Source organism: Rhineura floridana, chromosome 5 (genome assembly GCF_030035675.1).
Source record: "Rhineura floridana isolate rRhiFlo1 chromosome 5, rRhiFlo1.hap2, whole genome shotgun sequence".
NCBI classification, from domain to species: domain Eukaryota; kingdom Metazoa; phylum Chordata; class Lepidosauria; order Squamata; family Rhineuridae; genus Rhineura; species Rhineura floridana.
Window position 1 is genome coordinate 164,246,706 of NC_084484.1, and position 22,816 is coordinate 164,269,521.

The 22,816-nt window shown below is 41.3% G+C and overlaps 1 protein-coding gene across 1 annotated transcript in view; it reads left to right on the top strand.

Annotated features, from left to right (window-relative positions):
* The window catches only part of MMP20 (matrix metallopeptidase 20), a 32,957-nt gene extending 16,810 nt beyond the window's left edge, over positions 1 to 16,147 (top strand). Inside the window, exons 4-9 of the mRNA XM_061628731.1 lie at positions 837 to 1,019; positions 5,215 to 5,356; positions 7,676 to 7,812; positions 11,314 to 11,470; positions 12,968 to 13,071; positions 15,813 to 16,147. Of these exons, the coding sequence (XP_061484715.1) occupies positions 837 to 1,019; positions 5,215 to 5,356; positions 7,676 to 7,812; positions 11,314 to 11,470; positions 12,968 to 13,071; positions 15,813 to 15,913 (824 nt within the window). The 3' untranslated portion in view covers positions 15,914 to 16,147. The remainder of the gene's footprint in view (positions 1 to 836; positions 1,020 to 5,214; positions 5,357 to 7,675; positions 7,813 to 11,313; positions 11,471 to 12,967; positions 13,072 to 15,812) is intronic.
* Positions 16,148 to 22,816: the final 6,669 nt, after the last annotated feature.

Sequence of the window (22,816 nt, forward strand, 5' to 3'; positions counted from 1 at the left end):
GAGGTTGAAATCTGAATGAAAGCAGCATATATCAAAGAGATGCCCCTAGAAAAGTAGCCTCCAACATTTCAGAAGGCTTGATGCACAGTAAAGATAAAAGAAAATCTGAGGGTTTGTCTTTGCTCAGTTGGCAGCAGCTCATTTCCCATGCCTCCCCCAAAACTCTGGGAATGGAAATAAAAAAAGAAACCTGGTAAAGTTATTCTCTGGTTGGAAGCTACAGCTGTCAGTCACAAAACTGCACTCCTCTTCCCCCTCACCTTATCTTTATATAGAATGCTGGGGGAGATATAAATGATTTTAAAGAGATAGATATTTGGAGTCTGTCTCTGGGACCTCTGCAATTCTGAGGTGGTCCTATGGCTTTAGGAGCAGCCCAGTTTTGATTTGGGATGCCTTAGAGGTCACCTGTTTTGTGTAATAAGAGCCCCAAATCCAGCGGTGGCTGGTGGCTCTATGTGAGTGGGGCAGTGGTATCCACTTCAGTTTTTAGTCCAAACTTTCAAGGAGCTGTCCAAGGTACCAAACCTATTTTGCAAATAGATTTCAGCACCTTGGACAGCTCTTTGAAAGTTCAGATGAAAACCCAGAGTGGATTCCACTACCCATGGAGCCATCAGCCACCACTGCATGAATGTCACTGAAACTGCCAGATTTACCTTAGGATTTAGGATTTATCAAAATCAAATGCACACCCCTTGTCAATGCACAATAGGAAATCTACAAAACATATGGATTGGGAACAAGCAGTGAGCATACCCTGAATTATTTCTTCTTCTTCTTATATCCTTTTCAGAAGCACATACCTATATAAAACATTGTTTTGCTTTGCACAGGATTTAATTTATTCACTGTAGCTGCTCATGAATTTGGCCATGCACTGGGCCTTGCCCATTCAACAGACCCATCATCTCTGATGTATCCAACATACAAATATCAACATCCATTTGGCTTCCGTCTCCCCAAAGATGATGTGAAAGGAATCCAGGCACTATACGGTAACAACACCACATTTATTTGTTATCTATCTATTTCTGAGCCTTTCTACCCCACCGTTCCTCCAGATTGGATTATGGGGCAGCTTACAATACAACATAAAATATTAACGAAAATATAAAACAAAACAGATTAAATAATACATCAGTTATAAAAACAGGAGCACTAAGCCTAAACTCCATTTTTTAAAAAAAAAAAACTACTCTTGGTGTATGAGGTGAAGTGTGGCCACTGTGCAACCCTTCCTGCTTTAGTGCCAGTGCTGCTTGCTGGGACCAGGAAGGGACAGGGCAGGGCAGCAATAAGGGTAGGAGTGCACCTGGTTGGCTGTGGTGGCATATGCAGATGCATGTGCCTGAATGGGCCGTCCCCAATATCTATCAAACTTTACCCACAAAAGCCCTCATCTAGGTAGAATGATTAACAAAACATATGATTTTCTCCCCCTCTGTCCTTAGACAATGTGCATCCAGTATTTTTAGGAAGTCTGCCAACTCAAATGTCAACAATAAGATAAGGATAGCTGAGAACGAACCCAGAGGCTGCTAAATTAATTTCAGTCTATTTCCACTGCTGAGTTAATTTTTGGTGCCTCGGCAATCAGAATGTATCCCCTTGTAGCACCTTCCTGATAACAAAGGACTATAAATATGCAAGGAACACAATGGCATTCACCAGGTCTTTCTGATTGGTTGAAGATATGCCGCCCCTGCTGCTGCTGAGGTCTGATGCATGTATAGGGTGAGACTGTATTCATTTTTTTCCTGAGCTTTTAAGATACTGGATTAGGGAATCGGAGTTACAAACTGAATTATAGCATTTATATATTGCAATGTAATCTGAATAATTCTGACAGTTGGCTATTGGCTAATTGTATGCATTACAGCTTACTTTTGCTTCCCGGCATTCCGCTAATGCGGCGGCTTTGATTCTCCATTTTTAAAGCCGATTTTGCCATTTTGCGGCATTTTGCGGCATTTTCACGGCATTTTCGCGCGATGCGTCCCATTATATTCAATGGGGTTCCGCTTTACGGCGATTTCCGCTTTACTGCGGGGGTCCAGAACAATCCGCCTGTAATTGTTACCGTCTTTATATTTAGAAATAAATATTATAAAGATAATCTGCTGTAGAACTCCCATTTCTTTTTTCTGATATTTCCCAAGATTCATTGGAAGAGATTTCCTACCATTAGCCTGCCTATTCAGACTACTACTGCCATGCATGCCTAGGTACACACAATGGTGGGGAAATAAGGAATCTGAATAGCCGCTGGGCAAAGGGGAGAACATGAGAACCCTCGTTCCTGTGCATTCATAGGAAAGAGATTGTCTCAGCAGTTTCAGGGTGGTGTCAGTGCAGGGTCTGAGGGCACATCACTGAGAAACCTCCACCTGCAATTCAGTGGTTTGTTACACGGGGCAGCTGCCCACATATCCCAGCATTTCCTGTCAAACATTCATACAAAAGACTACAACTGACAAAATCAGGTTTGAGGAAGATTAGGGAATGGTTCCCATCTACGTGTACATCAGTGAACTAATCAGCACTTCATAATAGCTGGAATTTATTGGTCACCTTTTAAAAACAGAATCGTATTCAAAGGGCCTGATGATAAGATATGCAAAGAATACACTCCCATCACTTAAACACCTTGTAGTGACTTACTGCTAAATGTGTTTTCATATTGGGAGATAAGTAAGTTCTGCTTGTGATGGCTAACCTGTGGTGACTCTTTCTCTTTAACGTACGGATTATTATTTGATATTATGCTCAATGAATGGCAGGCTCTATGATATGGTTCATACGGGATTTCATAGGGTTCTCAGCCTGAATATTCAAATATCAGCAACAATCCCATAATACATTTTTTTAATATTTAGCTTTTGGCTTAACCCTGCTCACATTTCAACAATATTTTCATTTTTCTCTCTTTTAAATAGTATTGACAGATAGAAATTTCACTATTTATTTAAACAAAATATCCCCCCAAATAAGTAAGTACGTACTGAATTTGTTCGGTGCCTGTTTAGAACTTTTTTGTTTAGGCAAGCCTATCCAGATGCACAGATACTGATGTGTTGTTTTTTTTAAAAAAGGCTGTCGCTGGATTTTTTAAAAAATGTATGTGTTATTCAGAAATATGCTTAGCTTTTGGGTGAATTCCAACCCACCTTTCCACCGGGTTGGGGTGAGTTGGATGCTGTGGATCCCCAGCAATGCCATCAGGCTCCTGAGCTTGAGCCATGGCATTGCTAGGAGCCTGCTGGCACCGCAGGAGGTCTGCCAGGGATGCCTAGCCCAGCAGATGGAGGGCCGGCTGAAGGCCCCAAAATGGGGCATTCCGGGGGCGTGGTGGGGGAGGAGCCACGGAGGGTGACTTACACGAGATCCTCCTCATGTTCAGTCCCCTCCCCTGGGGTCCCAATCCCCCCCAATTATTTTTTTGTAAATTTTTTGTAATTAGTTTTTGTAAATTATTTTTGTAAATTTCCATTGTGGCCTATAGGGAGCACTTACTCCCCAGGAGGCCTGTTCATGGGAGCCCGCTCTTTCCAGCTGGCTCATGCACACAGCTCCCAATGGAGCCAGCATTCAGCTGGGCCAGCAGTTCCCAAGCAGGAGGAGGATCCTGCAGATTTCTGCTGGCTGCTTCTCCCACCAGCACTGCTTCCACCGGCTCCCTTGCATTTGGATTGCTCTGCCCATCATCAAAACCAGAGAAACAAGACCTGCGCCTCTGTAAAAATAATTCTATAGGGTTGTCTCCTATTAAGTTCTACTCAGAGTAGACCCACTGAAATTAATAAGCCTAAATCAGTCATGTACATTAATTTCAATGAGTCTACTCTAACATTGGATGCAACCCACAGTGAGAGTGTTGTATGCCACATTAATTATTGGCACGACCAGTACTTTAGCATGGGTGATCTTCACTTGTCTGTCACTGATGCATTATCAAGAGCCAAAACACTTGAATAGGGCACATTTATCAACTTTCCATATTTACCAGTCTCTCCATTAATTTGCATCATGCAGACAAAACAACCCTCAAAGTGTATGTGTGAAACCATCCTTAGAGTCCTGAATCTTGCACCATAACTAAATAATAGAGCAGAGCCAAAACTATTTACTTTTTATGAGCATCAGAAACACTTGTCAATACTACCTGCACAAACATCATCTATTTTATACATCACTCAAATTTACTCTCAATCCCAATTGTTTACACTTACTTTCAGTGACATCATGTGGCCAATTATGATGGGCTACATAGTATGATGGTGTCCCATTTACTGTGTGATCATTGATTAGCTGGGTTCATCCATGTGACTAATCCAAGAAAGACAAAAAAAGAAGTAGCTAAGGGAGGAAATTGGCACTACAACAGAGGTGCCCAAACTGTGGTGTGTGGACCACTGGTGGTCTATGAGCTTCATTCAGGTGATCTGCAGCATGTCCATATTAAACATTCTTATTGATTTTTAATTGTACTTTACTGCTTCTTTAATTTCTTATATAGTATGTAATTATATTACAATCTGAATTCTATAGAATGCAAATTGTAATATAATAAAATACCATATGTGAGAAATAAAAGAAAGAATAAAAATACAATTAAAATCATACAGCATCTAGCACAGCACATTACAATTCCTATAACACGCAGAAAAATCATTAAGTGATCCGCCAGGACCCTCAGCAATTTTCACTTGGTCCATGGGGGAAAAAATTGGGAACCCCTGCACTAAAGCAACAGCAGTTACAGGAAGCAGGGGTATCTGAGTTTTTTAAAGGGTGAATATTAGCATAATCGCAATATTTTTCAATAAAAACAATCTGTGCAAAAAAAATTACTATTTTCTCCCTAAAAAGCAAAACTGGACAATATTTGGTACAGACCATAGTAAATAATGTACTGCAGAGTTTATAACAATACGCAGGAGAAAGTGCACAAAGAACAAAAAAATCAATACATTTGATGGGATGGGATAGGATGGGGCTCACTTGGAATATATGTCCGCAGGCAGAGCTTGGAAAAGTTACTTTTTTGAACTACAACTCCCATCAGCCCAATCTAGTGGCCATGCTGGCTGGGGCTGATGGGAGCTGTAGTTCAAAAAAGTAACTTTTCCAAGTTCTGTCCACAGGTAATCAATACATGAATTAAGTGCAGTTTTCACTTCTCCATAAAATAAATTATATGTGGTATTCTAGGGTCACGGAAGCCTGGATCCAATGTACCGCATCAGCCTCTTCCCAAACCATCAACTCCAACTAATCCAGACCACTGTGACTCCAGATTTTCCTTTGATGCTGTTACAATGCTAGGGAAAGAACTTCTTTTCTTCAAGGATAGGTAAGATTCCCACATGATCAAATCTGCAAGAGACAACAGTATTTTCCAAAATATGTCCATTTATGTTTCACTTTTCTCAAATGAAAGTTTGAACTCAATTGCCATATTTGGATAGCATAGCTAGGAGCTTCTTTAAAACAACAACAACAACCCAAAAAGGACTTATATTCTGGTTTTAAAGAAGCTCCTAGCTATGCTATCCAAATATGGCAATTGAGTACTTCATTTGAAAAAAGTGAAACGTACTCTTGATTGTGGCTGAAACTGCATTGCTTCACATGCAGCTCTTGGTTTTGAAGAACTCGTCTCATTTCAGTGTTTATCTGCTTCCTGTTTTGGAATGACTAGTCTCTTTTACCACACTGATAGGTCATACACCATCATCATCATTATTACCACCCACGCTTCACCTTCACCAACAGGTCCCAGAGCAGGTTTCTACCTAGGCCTAGGGTAGACAAATCTGTCAACTTCTGTTTCTCTCAGAATCTGATTTTCCCATTCTTAAGTTCAGTTCTCCACATTACACATCACAGCAAACAAAGTCCTCATGAAAATTCATCAGCATTTTAGTCTGAATACACACATTTACCCTGGTACATGCATTTTTTTTAAAAAAGTGCAAATTTCAAAGGATGTTTCAGTTCACATATTGTTTCAGAAAGTGCAAATTTGGTAGGTTCACCTTTAAATGTGAACTGAATCACATCTCTCATCCATCCCTATCTAGGAGAGAAAGGGGGTGATAGGACAATATAGCAACTCACATAAAACTTTACCTGTCGAAGAAAGGTGATGAAGAAAGGTGGGATCAGCGGGAGGCTATTGCACTCATGACCTGCTTTTAGGCATCTGATTGGCCACTGTGAGAACAGAATGCTGGATGAGTTTGGTCTGTGGCCTGATCCAGCAGGGCTCTTCATAGAATCATAGAATCATAGAGTTGGAAGGGGCCTTGTAGGCCATCGAGTCCAACCACCTGCTCACAGCAGGAAATCCACAACTAGAGCATCTCCCGCAGATAGCTGTCCAGCCTCTGCTTGAAGACATCCAGCGAAGGGGATCCCACCACCTCCCTAGGCGGTCGGTTCCATTGCCGAACTGCCCTTACTGTCAAGAAGTTCCTTCTAATGTCCAATCTGAATCTACACTCCTGCAACTTAAAACCATTAGACGTAGTCCTACCCTCTGGGGCAGCAGAGAACAAATCTGTACCCTCCTCTATGTGACAGCCCTTCAGGTACTTAAAGAGTGCAATCATGTCACCCCTCAGCCTTCTCTTCACCAGACTGAACATGCCAAGTTCCTTCAACCTTTCCTCATAAGATTTGTTCTCCATACCGGCTATCATCCTCGTCGCCCTCTTCTGAACCCGCTCCAACTTGTCTATATCTTTCTTAAAATGAGGCACCCAGAACTGAACGCAGTATTCCAGATGAGGCCTGACTAATGCAGAATATAGTGGGACTATTACTTCCCTCGACCTTGGCTCTTGATGTTCAGTCTTTTCTTGTTAATTGTTTTCAAATATTTTGAAGAGGAAAGCACGGGGATAATTCACAAATGTGCACTTACCAACTCATACTGTATATTTGTGCTAAGGTACTTTTGTACACCAGTACAAAACAAAACATTGTGTGGGAAGCTGCCCTCACACACTCTTTAATTCTTTTTATTCATTCTTATTCTATTTTTTATTTGAAACATTTATAACCTGCCTTTCCTTTTTTAAAACGCCCAAGTAGGCTAACAACAAAGGTGGGTAGCCCAGCATTCTGATGTGGTCTCAGGGTAGAGACTACCAGTTTATGCAGGCCTGAACCACAGCTTAAAAGCTATCTACTCATCTCAGATACATAGCTTTTTTAAAAAATGAACAAAGGTTGTTAAGGGTGCTGAAAGTTATTAAGAGATCCTTATTCTCCTCACAGAACTACAATTGCCAGAGTTCCCTGGGAAGAAGGATTGGTTGTTTAACCACTCTGGGAATTGCAGCTCTATCAGAGGAACAATTCTCAGCACCCTTAACAAGCTACAGTTCTCAGGATTCTTTGGGGAAAACATGACTGTTTAAAGGGGCATAATACGGCTTTAAATGTATAGTGCAAATGGAGCCTGAGTGTGATGGATTCTGGCCCGGTCCCTTAATTTTTTGGCAACTGATCTGAAAACTAAAACCTTGGCCAGGCTGGTTGCGTGATTTCTTTTTTTGTTCTGGTTGATTGTAAACCCTAACAACAGGCTACCAAGTGAATCCTGCCATTTCCCATAATGTAAAACTTTTCTTTCTGTTTTGTTCCTTCTTCTCACTCTTAATAGGCTCTTCTGGAGAAGGCAAGCTCAGCTGACCACAAGCGTACAACCACTTGCCATCACAACCTCTTTCCCTCAGCTCATGTCAAATGTCGACGCTGCCTATGAAGTAACTGAAAGAGGAGTTGCTTATTTTTTTAAGGGTAGGTGATGTTTTGAAAACATTTGAGAACTGATGCTGGGGTATTTTTTTCAAAAAAGCTAGGTATAACAAATACCATTATTCCCCACTGTATTATTTCTATATTGGCAACATTTACTGAGGGCAGATGCACACCATACATTTAAAGCACATCCAACACACATTTAAATCACATGACTTCCCCCACAGAATCTTGGGAATGGTAGCTTCCCCCTCACAGGGCTACACATTCCTAGCAACCCTAACAAACTACAGTTCCCAGGATCCTTTGGGGGAAGCCCTGTGCTTTAAATGTATGGTGTGGGCTCTTATTTATTCTCAAAATAATGTTGTGAGGACGATCATTATTACACCCTCTCGTCTTTTTTTTTTTAATGGGCAGGGGTCATAAGAGATTTCTACAAGGTACTCAGACTGGATTTTAAGGCTGGTGTGTCAGCCCCTGGGACCCACTCCTGCCCTACCCTCTGTTTAACTTTTAGTTATTTTACTTTATTTATTTATTACATTTTTATCCCATCCTTCCTCCCAAAAGTTGCCCAGGGCAGCAAATATATAAATGATTTTTAAAAAACACACATTAAAATCAAAACATATTTAAAAACTGCTAAAAACATTTAAAAACAAGTAAACCCAACTGAACATTTTAAATCAAATTTAAAAACAGATGTAACGAAATCAAGTGTCTGGATAGGCCCACTGAAAAAGTTTTCACCAGGTGTCTAAATGAGTATAGTGATGGGACCTGCCTAATATCAATAGGTAGGGAGTTCCAGAGCGCAGGTCCTGCCACAGTAAAGGAATGACTCCTTACAGAGACAGAACAAACATGATGTGGTACTTCTAGAAGTGCAAGGTTCACAAATCAAAGTGATCTAATTGGCACATATGGGGTAAGGTGATCCCTTACATAAATTGCTTCCTGGCCTGGTGCTCCAAGCAGCTAGTGGGAATGGAAGAATCAGTCAACTTCTCCTTTTTCCAGTCTTAAGTTCAGTTGTCCACATTCCTGCGAATTTCTGCAAAAGATTTTTTTTTTTAAATCCTGATGAAAATGCTTCAGCATTTTAGTGTGAATTTATCCAACAAAACACTTTCTCGTATGCAGTTTTGGCTAAAGAGCGTATCTTCACAGGCAATTTGTCCTAATGTAATGCATTTTGGTTTGTTATTTTCATTAATACATTCATTTTATGCACATGTTCCTCTAATATATGCTTTTTGTAAACATTGGTTGGTTAGAGAAGTGCATCGCAAAATGCAGAGAAGCAAGAATTTTGCAGGATGACTGTTGTGTTCTCATGTTGTTTCTGAAAGTGTGAATGTAACAGATTCAGTTTTAAATGTGAACTGAATTGAATTTCTCCCCGATCCCTAGCAGCTAGACTGAGCCACCCAGTCCTGCTTGAAATGCTGCCACTGCTGTTGCCTGTCGCCACTACCAAGTAAAGCCATTGCAATGCATTATATGTAGGGCTGCTTTTGAAGGTGATTCCGAAACTACAGGTAGTGCAGAATGCACCACTAGATTATTAACGGGAAAAAGAAGGGATGAAAGGGGAAGGGCCATACCTCAGTGGTAGGGCTTCTGCTTTGCATGCAGAAGGTCCCAGGTTCAATTCCTGGCATCTCTAGGTAGGGCTAGGAGAAACCATTGTCTGAAACCTTGGAGAGCTGCTGCCAGTCAGTGCAGACAATACTGAGCTAGATGGACTAATGATCTGCCTCAGAATATGGCAGCTTCCTATGTTTCTATGGACATATAACACTAGTTCTGACCTGATTGCACTGGCTGCCAATTTGTTTCTGGCCCAATTCAAAATTCTGGCTTTGACCTTTAAAGCCTTACACAGCCTAGGACCCCAATACCTATAGGACTATCTGTACCCCTATGAGCCTGCCCAGATCCTGAGATTGTCACCTGAGGCCCTTCTCTGTGTGCCACCTCTGAGGGAGGTCTGCAGGGTGGCAACAGTAATAGCTCCCCCTATATGGAATGCTCACCCCATGGAGGCCCACCTGGTGCCAACTTTGCCATTGTTCCAGTGCCAGGCAAAGAGTTTTTGTTTTCTTGAGCAGCACCAATGATTAGTGTTTTTACCCTAAAAACATAAAGTGCTTATGTATTTGTATTATTGTATTTTATTTTTGTTGTAAATTGCTTTGGGACTTTTGTTGTGGGAAGCAATACATAAACTCCATAAACATAACCTCATCTAAAGACCAGTGGGGAAGTGCATTTTGTGCAGGCCCTTCAAATTTTGAGCCAGGCCTTCAGAGCCGACATCTGCAGTAGAATGAAAGAGAAATGAGGTAGAAGGCTTTCAATGCTGCCCCACCAGCAAAACTCCCTACAAACCAAAGATTAATATCAAGGGCAGAGATTCCAGCTTGTCCCCATGCCTGCTCTGCTGGCTTTATGTTTGCAGGGTGTTTTTAGCAGAGGACAGCATTCTGAGATGTGATCCTCCGTACTTGATATGAAGTGGTCCAATCCATTCTGTCACATCAGCATTCTCCCATAAGAGTGTGTGATAGAAGCTCTGCAGGTCTGCACCACCACAGATAGAAAAACAGTGGGTAATCACAAAACCATAACCTGAAGATTGCACAATTTGTGACCCTGCAAGTCAAATACAGGCCACAGTCTATGTATTGTGAGTCCCCAGTGCTGAGAAGCCCCCTGCTTTTTCAGCCCTGCAAGAAGCAAAATCAGCTTTATCAAGCCAGATATGCCACCATACCTACCTGTGAGCTGCATTCAGCTTAGAATAGTATTTATTTATTTATTATTAGATTTATATCCCACCCTTCTTCCCAGTAGGAGCCCAAGGCGGCCACTGAAAGCGCTAAAAACACTCTAAAACATCATAAAAACAGACTTTAAAATGTATTACAACAAAGCATCCTTTAAAAGATATTAAAACAAAACATCTTTAAAAACATCTGTTTAAAAAGATGGATGGAGTTGCTGGGTCCTTCTTTTCATGGAATGAGTCACAGATTTTCACACACTCTGTAGAATACCCTCCCAAGTGACATCAGACATGCACTGGCAATTTTGATCTTTCAATGCATATTAAAGGCCTTTTAAAAAAAAAATCCAACGCATTCCTCACTTAGCAACCTAGCCACATTTTTATCATTTATTAGTCACTCTATTGTTCTAATTCAGTGATGGAGAGCCTGTGGAGTGCAGGTCTAATTAGGCTTTTCAGTCCTTCCTACTTAGCCCGTGGGACCATTTTGGCCAAGCCATACCCTATTGCGTCACACTTACACCTGACAGCATGTATGAGTCGAAAGGGGGTTTGCAGGCACTGCTGATCAGCAAAGCCCTGTGTATCTATCTGATTTTTAAAAATTGTATTTATAATATCGTATTGTTTACGTTGCTGTTTTTTGTATTCTGTTGCACAGCACACCAAAATGTTTATGGTTAAGTTGGGAGAATCAGGCTGCAAGTGAACATATCATTGTGTTGTTGTTTCCTGTTTGCCAGGCCCTCATTACTGGACAACTCGTGGGTTCCAAATGCAGGGCTCTCCCCGGAGCATTGCAGACTTTGGATTTCCAAGGAGTGTACTACAAATAGACGCAGCTGTCTACCTGAGGGATGAAAAGAAGACACTCTTCTTTGTAGAAGATGAATATTACAGGTTCCTTTATTATTGCCTCCTAATACAAGCAGATTTTTTTATAAAATCACTCATGAAACTAGAGAGAGGAAAGAGGAAACATTTTCTCTTTATACTAGAACTCAGGGTCACCCAGTTAAGGTAGTTGAAAGTATATTCAGAACCAATTAGGTGTAAGCTCTAGTAATCCTTTTCAGTTGCTCCCTCCACATATTTGGTCTACATGTGGAGGGGGATGCAACTATATGCATAACTGCATGATTAAAAAAGAAGATAAATGCGCAGAAACTATATTTTGCATGCAGAACATACTATGCCAGAGTATAATCCATGCCCTGTGCCTTGGGGCTATATTTGTAATAGGTTTACAGGTATACAAATTGCATTAAATGGCAAGCAAGTGTGTCTTGCTGGAGCTGAAAAGACTAAGTGCTGTTGAACTTAATGTAGATCGTTTCTGAATAGACATGTATATTGCACTCTCACATATGGATTTCCACATCAGGATGAAACTACGAAAGCAGCTTGGCCTTTTCTTGAATTAATTATTCTTTAACCGACAACCTGTTTTTCCCCAATACACATTTTGCAGCAGGGAGTTTGCAAGGCTGTCATGGGGAGCTTTATTTAAATGTTAAAGTTTTGATTAGCTAAAATTTAAAATTGTGGTTTTAATGTGCACAATCACATGCTATGAGAGAGAGAAATTAATGTGACAAATGGAAAGAACAGCACATGCACAAATTCCAGATTAACTCTAGACATTTTCAAAAGGAATCAGAGGGCAGGTGAAGTTGAAGATGGGTTACCACTGATTTACTGAAGACTAACAAGGTGGAATGCTGGAAATCTGTCCACCCCATGAACAAAGAGAAGTACTTCTTCACCTATGCACAATTATCCACCATAAGATATAATGTTGCCCACTGGCTTAGATGCCCTTATTAGTCTTGGTAGCTAAATGGAACCTCCATACACAGATGCAGTATACCTCTGTATACACCAGCAACAGGGAGTGGGTATTGCCTCCTCCATGCCCTGCTTATGAAGATCCAGAGATATCTGTCTGGCTGCTGTTGAAAGTACAATGCTGGACTAGATTTATTTACTAAATTTATAAGATGCCCCTTAAAAAAATATTAACTGTATGTTAAGATGGACCTTAGTCTGCAGTCCAATACACGCTTACCTGGGAGTAAGTCCCATTAAACCCAATGGAGCTTACTTCTGCATAGATGTGTACTGTATTGCAGCCGAAGTGCTTAGGAGAGGGTAAGCCTAAAGTCACAGCTAAACAACAAAGTAAATCTGATCCAGCAAGGCAATTCTTTCACACAGTCAGAAGTAGCTGTGACTCAAAGCTACTGCAACCATTACAGTGATACTGCTTTTGCAAGAACATCTTGCATATTGTATAAAAATCAACCCTTTTAAATGTGGGTCAAAACCTATATATATCTTGACAGACAGACAGATAGGCTTGAAGTTCTCCTTTATGACACTGTTTTCTCTCCAAAGTTATGATGAAGCAAAAAGAAAAATGGAGAAGGATTTTCCAAAGAGCATTGAGGATGAGTTTTCAGGAATCAATGGCAGGATAGATGCAGCAGTAGAGGTGAATGGTGAGTATTTTCCACATCACAATAGTTTATTTCCTTTTTGCATCATAGAACTGGGATAGCCATTGTTGCTGGGCCACAACTCCTATCATTCCTGGTTATTGGCCATGCTGGCTGGGGCTGATTGGAGTCCAACAACATCTGAAGGGTACCACAAGGGTACCACCTGTTGTAGAATAAAGCAGGGCCTCCTGGCAGTGGCATCACTGCCACTTAACTGCAGTTGGGCAGAGCAGGGTGATAGTGTTGTTGTTGTTGTTGTTGTTATTATTTATTAAATTTCTATACCGCCCCATAGCCGAAGCTCTCTGGGCAGTTTACAACATAAAAATCAATATACAATATATAACATACAATTCATATTTGGTACAATTAAAAGGAAAAACAATACATCACATTTTAAATAAACATAAGTAAACAATAAATCTCAACAATATACATAACATAATAACAGAATAAATAAAACAAAACAAACATAGCAATTATAACAATATCTACAACATATTCTCCAATGTCCCATTGTGCTTCTCGCCACGTAACCCCATCTTCCATTACCAATAGCACTATAAACATTTCCATTCCAGTAAGTGACAGTGATGCTACTGCTGGGAGGCTGTCTTCACCACAGTGTCCCTCCATCCTGGCTGCTCTTGGGAGTCCACTGTCACCCAGAATCCACAGCCCGGCCATCATACAGTTGACTGAATGTTCTTTAAGACTGAGAACCAAGATACCCTTAGCCTCCTGAATGCTTTGCCCAGTTTACTTCCCCTACTGTTCCTTCTAAAGTAGGCCAAGTCAAAGCATGATGTCATGGGCCATATGGCTAAAGCCCATGGATGTGTAAGCATTCCACATAGCTTGCCTAGTTCCAGTGCACTTACCACATTTGGTGGCCTGTTCAGGTACCGAATTAGCACACCAGCCATCTATGATCCTGGACAGCACTCCATTTTCAATGCAATGTATATGTAGGGTTTTACACCTGATAAGAACATTTGTACAAAGCACTTATATAGGAAAGTGCTTTTACATTGTATTTAAATCAGGCCTTAGATGACAGATTTTGTCGAGCATGCCAAGTATGGAAGAAGCAGTATAAAGAAGTAAAGTGCAGTGATCTAAACTGTGGATTTACTTTTATCTCTTGATAAGTGGGTTCAGAAAACAATAGATGCATTCCAGTGGTGAACTGGAATTTTGCAGTGAAAAATTAGAATGGATGTGAGTACCTGGGCACATGCTATGTGGGGTTTTCCGTGCTCTACCTAATTTAGTTTGACACCCTTGGGATAAGATATGCAGTCACTCATGCAAATTATAATATCAATAATACATAAGGTAATGAGCATTAATATACATTTTAAGGTGTCAAAGGCCAGAGTAAAAAGGTGCATCTTCAGCAATTGCCAAAAGCTGTACAGTGAAGTTGCCAGACGCACCTCTGTGGGGAGGGAATTCCACAACTTAGGGGCTGCCACAGAGAAGGCCCTCTCCAGGGCCGCCACATCCTGAACATCTGAGGGTGGCCCAAATACCAAAAGGGCCCCCTCTGCTGATCTCAACACCCAAGAGGGTCTGTAGGGAAGGAGGCAGTCTTTCAGATATCTGTGGCCTAAATAATTTAGGGCTTTAAATACTAACATGAGCACCTTGAATTGGGCCTGGAAACAAACTGGCAACCAATGGCTTTTCCTTTATGTCTTGATGAGATGGAGCAAACTTTGGAAAGAATCATCACACTCCAAGATGGTAGCCTTCAAGCAGTTCCCAGCACCCTCTGGGCCCCATCTGTCAAGAGGGACCATAGTTCAGTGACAGAGCACATGCTTTGCATGCACAAGGTCCCAGGTTCTGACATCTCCAGTTAAAAGGATCAGCTAGCAGGGGATGGGGAAGACCTGTCTGTGCCAGAGACCCTGAAAGGTTGCTGCCAGTCAAAGTAGATAATACTGTGCAACACCAACAAACAGTCTCATCTGGTATAATTTAGCCTCCTTTGTCTGAGAAATTCCCTCATAAACTGGTCTTGTCTGAGAAATTCCCTCATAAACTGGTCTTGTCTGAGAAATTCCCTCATAAACTGGTCTCTCTCAGGTTCTCTGGTCAATTCTCAGATTCAATAAAAGTGAAAGAATTAGGATTTGAAAGAAATTATTAAGTGCTATGTAAGAATTGTTTATACCTATGAAGGAAATAGTCTCCCATAAAAATCATCAAAATTAATGTCATCTCAGGAGGGCTTTCTGGGAGGTCTTTTCCTTGGAACGTTCTTTGGCAAGCATCTGAAAATCCGAAATCTGGCCTTTTCAGTGATGGCACCAAAGCTGTGGAACTCTCATCCTCTTGAAGGCTTGTCAAGCTGCATCTCCACAGTTTTGGGTAGCTTATTAAAACATTCTTGTCCTGGCAAGCTTTTGGCGTGAACATTTTCTGGCTGCTATTTATTTGGCCTGTGTTATTATATAGTATTTATGTATGTTGATGTTCTTATGCTTTTTAAAGGTAGATTTTTATCATTCTTTTTTATTATTGTGCACTGCTATGTGTATTTTTTTAATGGAAAACTAGTATATAAAATGATTGACAGTTAGTTAGTTAGTTAGTATGTTTGTTTGTGGATGGGGGTAGAGAGGTCATATTCCAAAATCATATCAAGAAGTTTATGGTGGTTTGAGGTTTCTCAAATATTAACCCCCCTCATTAATACATCCTACTTTTATTTCCTATCCTTTCCTTTTTAGGGTACATTTACTTCTTTTCAGGCCCCAAAGCCTATAAATATGACAAGGAAAAGGAAGATGTGGTTAACATTGTGAAATCCAGCTCATGGGTGGGTTGCTGAACTGCAGCAGACACCGGCATGATCGATCACAAGGAGGGAGAACATAACTGAAAACCTGGCGCATGTCAGCAAAACCAGACACTCACTTCCTGTGGCTTTGTCTTCAGAAGAAGACTGACAAAGGGATGCGTTATTGCTCAAGTCCAGAAAAAGAGAGGAACACATTCAAATAAATGACACAATAGCATTTCAAGTAGCTTTGAAAAATTCCTGGAAAAATCATATTCAGTATGTATCATTCATCTTTTAAAAGGCTGTTATGTTCAGAGGTAGAGAGGGAAGAGAAGGTGCTGTTCCCAGGGGCTGACATTTTCTCCCAACGTCTACTTAGAACCAGAGCTTGGAAAAGTTACTTTTTTAAACTACAACTCCCATCAGCCCCAGCCAGCATGGCCACTGGATTGGGCTGATGGGAGTTGTAGTTCAAAAAATTAACTTTTCCAAGCTCTGCTTAGAACAATGCTAATATTGTTCCAGGAACATGGTAGGGGATGACAGCCCCCACTGGGGGGGTGCCAGTTTCTCCCACAATGCCCCTGGAACCACACAAGGTTTGCTCATGATAGGGTGCAGAAGGGCAAATGGTGGCAACTGGGAAACAGCTACCAAAAGGAGTGTTGCAGTTAGGATGGAGGGAGAAATCTGATTTAGTTTACATTTAAAGGTAAACTTGCCTTGTTTGCACTTTCCAAAGCAATACACAAACTGAAACACAGCCCTGCTTGGACATTTGCACTTCTTCAAATTTTTGCAATTGCAGTTCTGCAGCCATACACTCCGTACAGAAATGCACATTCTACAAATATGCATATGTATAAATTGGTGAAAATAATATACAAAAAATGCATTCCATTAGCATGAAAAATATTTTGCTTTGCAAAAAGTGTACATATTAGGCACAATTGCTTTGCAAAAACATATATATTAGAAGAAATTCACACTAAAAATACTGATGAATTTGCATGATAAAAAAAATTATCAAAGTGATGTGAAAATGTGGAGAACTGAATTCAAGACTCGAAAAAGGAGAAACCAAACCTGTCAGATTCACCCATCCCTAGCTGCAGCCACTGCTTGCAGCAGAAGTAACAAAATTAATCTGCTGCCACCAATACCCAATCTCTAAAACTGGCAAATAATTCCCCCCCTTCCCCCACAAAGAAATCTGCAAAATGACTCCCATTCACCACCAGAAATGGGTGGCTAACTGCAGTAGCCATTTTCACTCTGCTCTAGCTTTAGATCACAGTTGAGTATCCCTTCACAGTACCTGTCCTTCATCTCTGGCCAGATCACATCACACTCTACACCAGGGGTGAGGGACTTTTTTCAGTCTGAGAGGCACATTCCCTCATGGGCAGCCTTTCATGGGCAGCATGCTAGTGGTGGGTGGGGCAACAAATGTGGCTTTTGTACTATAGGCTGCAGTCCAACCATGAAAAAGTTAAAGATTTCTGTGTATGCATCTCTCCATCCAGGCGAGCTAGAGACCTTACCATGCAAGGCAAAAAACAAAACAGAGAAGGCCCAGTGAGGGATGTTGCCTGGGATGGACGTGTAGCCTGAGGAGAATCCTGAGGGCCAGATAGAAAGATCTGGAGGGCCATATTTGGCCTCTGGGCCACAGGTTCTCCACCCCTGCTCTGCACACATAGGGCAGTTAAGGCCTTTTAAGTCTAGTTGTCTTCAGTGGTAGAATTAAGTGCATGCATAGCTATGAACACTCTCACACCCACCCCACACCCAGGAATTTATATTAGCTCTGTTCTAGATGTTGTATTTTTGCGAACAGAGATTGGTTTCCAATAGGATCAAGGTCTCCTCGTTGGTGATTCCAGAACTGTGTCCCTTCAAGAAAACAACAAGACCCTTGATCCAACAGGAGTGACAGTTCTGAGCATGTTCAGAACTGCCATTTCCTGTCATGAGCAAGGATGCCTACCTGTCTCTATGCATGAGAGCCTGGAACTCCCTTGTAATGCACATTTAGAGAGGTCTGATTGTGTAGGGAGAGAAGAGAACTTGCAAGCATGCAGAAGGCATTTTGAGGATCCAGCCATACAAGGCTCTAGATCAGGCCAAAATGCGTTGGAATTTCTTTTTTATGTGCAGGTGAGTTCTCATTTCAAGGTTCCCAACCCAATTCGAGGACTCACCCCCATCTGTGTAACTGAGCTTGGTTTCCAGCAGGAGCAGAGCCTTTTTGTTGTGGCTCCAGAGCTCTGAAATACTTTCCTGCGAGATGTTCATTTGTGTTCCTCTCTTTCATCAGGTTCCTAACGGTTTTATTTCAGCAGGCCTTTGGGAATGAACTGGAAGTACATTTCTTGCCTGTTGCTCTGAATTTGTTCTGGACTGTTTTTAATGTGTTTTATGTTGTTTTATTGTTTTATTTCAGGAAAAAAAAAACTTATGATCTGTGAACCACCATGGCAACATTTTTGTTGCTGTTAAAAAGGCAGTATATAGAGTGCAACTGATTAAATAAATAACACAAATAAACTTCCTACCATGAAAATTAATGGGATTTAAAGCTTTAGCAGAACCATGCTTGTAGTGATTGTTCTATGAGTAACTAAGGTTTCATCCAGACTGCATTTTGTGGGAGAGACTCAAGTGCATCCCGTAAATGTAGGTTTGCACAATGAAAGTGGATTAAAGTGCTGTGTCACCCTGGCACAACAAAACACACTTTAAAAAAAACCCTGCCTTTTATGGTTAAGAAAGTGATGAGGAGATGCACTGAGAAGTGTTGGATGAAAGAATGATTAATGGGAAGATGCATAACCACCATACAAGCAAAAAGGACAGATTTAAGATGAATGCTCATTCTCGCATAACCCCCCCCCACAAACAAATCAGAACAAATCAAGACAGGACATCATCTAACTTTGCACAAGCAAATCAGGATGAAAGCTTAAGGAGGTCAGATAGAAGAGCCTTTAGGTCCCTATGGTCCCTGCAGGGGCATCCCAGGGGGCACAGATCTCCCTCTCTCAGGGTGGAGGCAGAGGTCTGCCATCTGACAGGGAAATCTTATGTGAGATGCCTCTTTTGCAAGGCTTCAGAAAAGGCTTCCGCCAGTTCCTCTCTGATGCTGAAGTCCCAATGCCAGACAGGGTGAAGAGGAGGCATTCCAGGAGTGTGCCATCAGCATGCTGGGAAAGGCTGTGGATCCACAGGACACCACCACCACCACCCCCGGAACGTTCCCCTCTCATGCCACAGAGCATGGGACAGAACTATAGGAAGTGCAACAGCAGGAATCATTCAGTTTGTAACTTAAACTTCTGTTAGTGTAAAAGGCAACTAGCCAAGAGGGAGTGGCGGTGTAGCAACCAGTCAGATCTTCACTGAGGTAGCACCTGCTCTGATTGGCTGTGTAGTTCTGCAGGAGTTTTCCCCCTGTAAGTTGCTTGAAAGTCTCCCTGCTCTGTACCTGGCCTGAACTGAGAAAAACAAAAGCCCTCTGTTTATTTCACCTCACATTATACACAGCTTTTGTTCAGTTTTACCCAGTAAAATGTCAGGATATTTTCTCGTTGGACTCTGCCTGTGTCAATTAATGACTTTGCCAACAAAAACAGCCCTGGAGCTGGCATAGTTTATTTCCCTCCCATTAATTCCAGTAGGAAGGAAACAGAATGGGAAAAGGAGAGGAGAAAATGCTATCCCTACCTTCCGCTCTGCCAGCACCACCTGAACAGGGCACTGGAAAGGGTGGTTGGCCCCCCAATTGCTCTGCAAATGGGAATACATGAAATGCCCTTGCCCTCCTACTTCTAAACCAGGAGAGTGTTTCACCTTCCTTGATAACATTGCTCAAATTATTATGAGGGCTTTTTAAAAACATGCAAAAAAAATCTTTTAAAGGACACTTTTATATATATAAAAAAACAATGTAAGGTTCTGTATGTCCAAGAACTGGCCCTGCTGAGAATCTAGGCCCATCTACTGAAACTATTCCCCTGTTCCTGAACTTTCCAGTCATATCTCTGATATAGGTGAGAGCCGACGTAAAAAAGAAGAGGAAAAGATTTATAATTCTAGTTCGCTGGTGTCTGTTTCACAAAACTAGTACTGCCACGACTTTAACTAGGTCCCTTGCTGGGTGTTTTGCCAAAATGGCCACAAGCAGAGCAAGTGTGATGGAAGAGGTCCTCGCTGTCAATCCACTGAGTTCTTCTCCCACTGAAATAAATGGTGTTTACATGTAGGGGATGGGCATGGGGTTGTATCCTAGAGAGACAAAACATTTGGGACCGTTAGCAACTTAGGAAGCTGCCTTATACCTAATCAGACCTACCTCAGTATTCTCAACATCAGGGGTTCCCAGACTGTGGTCTGTGGAGCACCCAGTGGTCAGCAAGCTTCATAAAGGTGGTCTGCAGCATGTCTTTGGGTTTGTGGTTGAAGACGGGAGATGTCACAGCCATCACATTAAACATTCATATTGTTTTTAATTAGATTTTATTGCTTCTTTTGTTTCTTATATTGCATTTTACTGTATTACAGTTTGAATTGTGTGGAAATACTACTGCTAAAACAGGCAGAAAAATCATTAAGTAGTCTGCCAAGACCCTCAGCAATTTTCAAGTGGTCCATGGAGGAAAACCGTTTGGGGACCATTGGTCTACACTCAGCGGCAGTGTCTCTCTAGGTTTTCAGACAGATGGGATGTTCCCAGTCCTACCAGGAGACGCATGGGACTGAACCAGAGACCCCCAGCTCTACCACTGAGCTACAGCCCTTTCCCCAACCCATTCTTCTGGGTCTAAGAGACAACATTATATGGGTCATCTTAGGGTTGCCAGGTTCAGGGCCTGAGACTGATCCTGTATCTTTAGGAGAAGAGAAAGTCAGCCAAGTGCAGGTGTTCTTGCAATATTGCAATAGGAAAAACCACAAGGTGGAATTCTCCCTTCCCCTTGCACAACTTTTAAAGATACAGAAGACCTCTTGGAGGCTGCAACCAAGAGGTCTTCTGTATCTTTCAAAGTTGTGCAAGGGGAAGGGAGAATTCCACCTTGGCTGACTTTCTCTTCTCCTAAAGATACAGGATCAGTCTCAGGCCCTGAGCCTGGCAACCCTAGTGACAATGTCAAGCAATGACTTGCCTGTGTCAAAACAGACAATGTTAGGGATACCACCATGAACAGAACTTCTGTGTTGCCAAAACCACAGCATGTCCGGTCATCTGCATCATCAAGTGCAGAGAAATCAAACGACACACCTGAGTGTAGGAACTAGGCAGAAAGTGCTGTGACACCTCTTACACCAAGCAGTTCATTGTAACAAGAGCTTTCATGGACAATAACCTTCTTCATCAGTTACATGCATGTATTGTTATCACTTACAGCAGGCAATTTGGCTCAGGTGGAATCTCTTGCAGTTTTGTTACATCAGGGATGGGGAATCTGTGACCCTCCAGATGTTTTTGGACTCCAACTCCCATCAGTCCCAGCTAGCATGGTCAATATCCAAGGATAATGGAAATTATAATTACAAGTGGGGGAGAAATTTGATTCAGTTTGCATTTTAATGCAAAACTACATGATTCATAATTTCTGAAACAATTTGTGTCTGAAATACAGCCATCCTTCAAAATTAGTGCCTCTCCAGATTTGGAAATGCTTTTCTACAGCCAAGTACTGTGTACTAAAATACACTTATAATAGTCAAGTGTCTAGAAAAATGCATATATTAATGAAAAGAACATTAACATGCATTAAATTATAACAAATTTCTTTACAAAAATGTGTCAGGCAAAATTGCATACAAAAATGTGCATTTTAAGAGAAATTCACATGTCACCCCACTGCTGAAAGAACTGCACTGGCTGCCCATTTGCTACTGGGCCAAGTTCAAGGTTCTAGTTTTGGTGTACAAAGCCCTATACAGCTCAGGACCAGGATACCGGGAAGACCATCTTACCCCTTATATACCCAGCCGATCACTGCGCTCTGCAAGTGAGGGCCTCCTGCAGATGCCATCTTATCAGGAGGTTCGTTCTGTACAATATAGGAAATGGACCTTTAGTGTGGCTACACCTACCTTGTGGAATTCCCTCCCCTTGAATATTAGGGCGGCGCCATCTCTGCTATCTTTTCGGCACCTTTGGAGACTTTCCTCTTCCAACAAGCCTTTTAAGTTGAGACCTATCCCAGTCTGCGTCTGTGTTAGAATTGCTTTTAATATGTCTTTAACCCTTTTTTTTAAAAAAAAGATGTTTTTAAAGTTTTTTTTAAAATGTTTTAACGTTTTGTTTTAATGTATTTTAAGGTCTTTTTATGATGTTTTAAAGTGTTTTTGGTGTTTCTGTTTGCCGCCCTCCTGCTGGAAGGAAGGGCGGGGTATGTATAAATAAATAAATAAATAAATAAACTAATTAACTAACTAAGATCTAGGAAAATTTGAGCTTAAATCTTTACTCACCCATGATAGTGCGCCAATCACTGATTTTAGAACAGATTTCTAAATCTAGATTTTAAGGCTCCTTTGTATAATTTAGTAGGCATTTGAAAGAACGTATTCCTGCAGACTTTCCAATGTATATATACAGAGAGCTAATAGAGTTGAGAAAGTAACCTATTGCAATAAGTATTTAGAGTAACCGTGATGATGACAAGCAGGCTTAGTATGGGGTATTTGCAGTGATTACAACCTCAACTTTGTTGTTTTTATATGCCTTCAAGTTGATTACAACTTATGGTGATCCTATGAACCAGCAACCTCTAATATCATCTGTTATAAACCACCCTGTTCAGATCTTGTAAGTTCAGGTCTGTGGCTTCCTTTATGGAATCAGTCCATCTCTTGTTTAGCTTTCCTCTTTTCTACTCCCTTCTGTTTTTCCCAGCATTATTGTCTTTTCTAGTGCATTGACCTCAACTACTGTGCTAT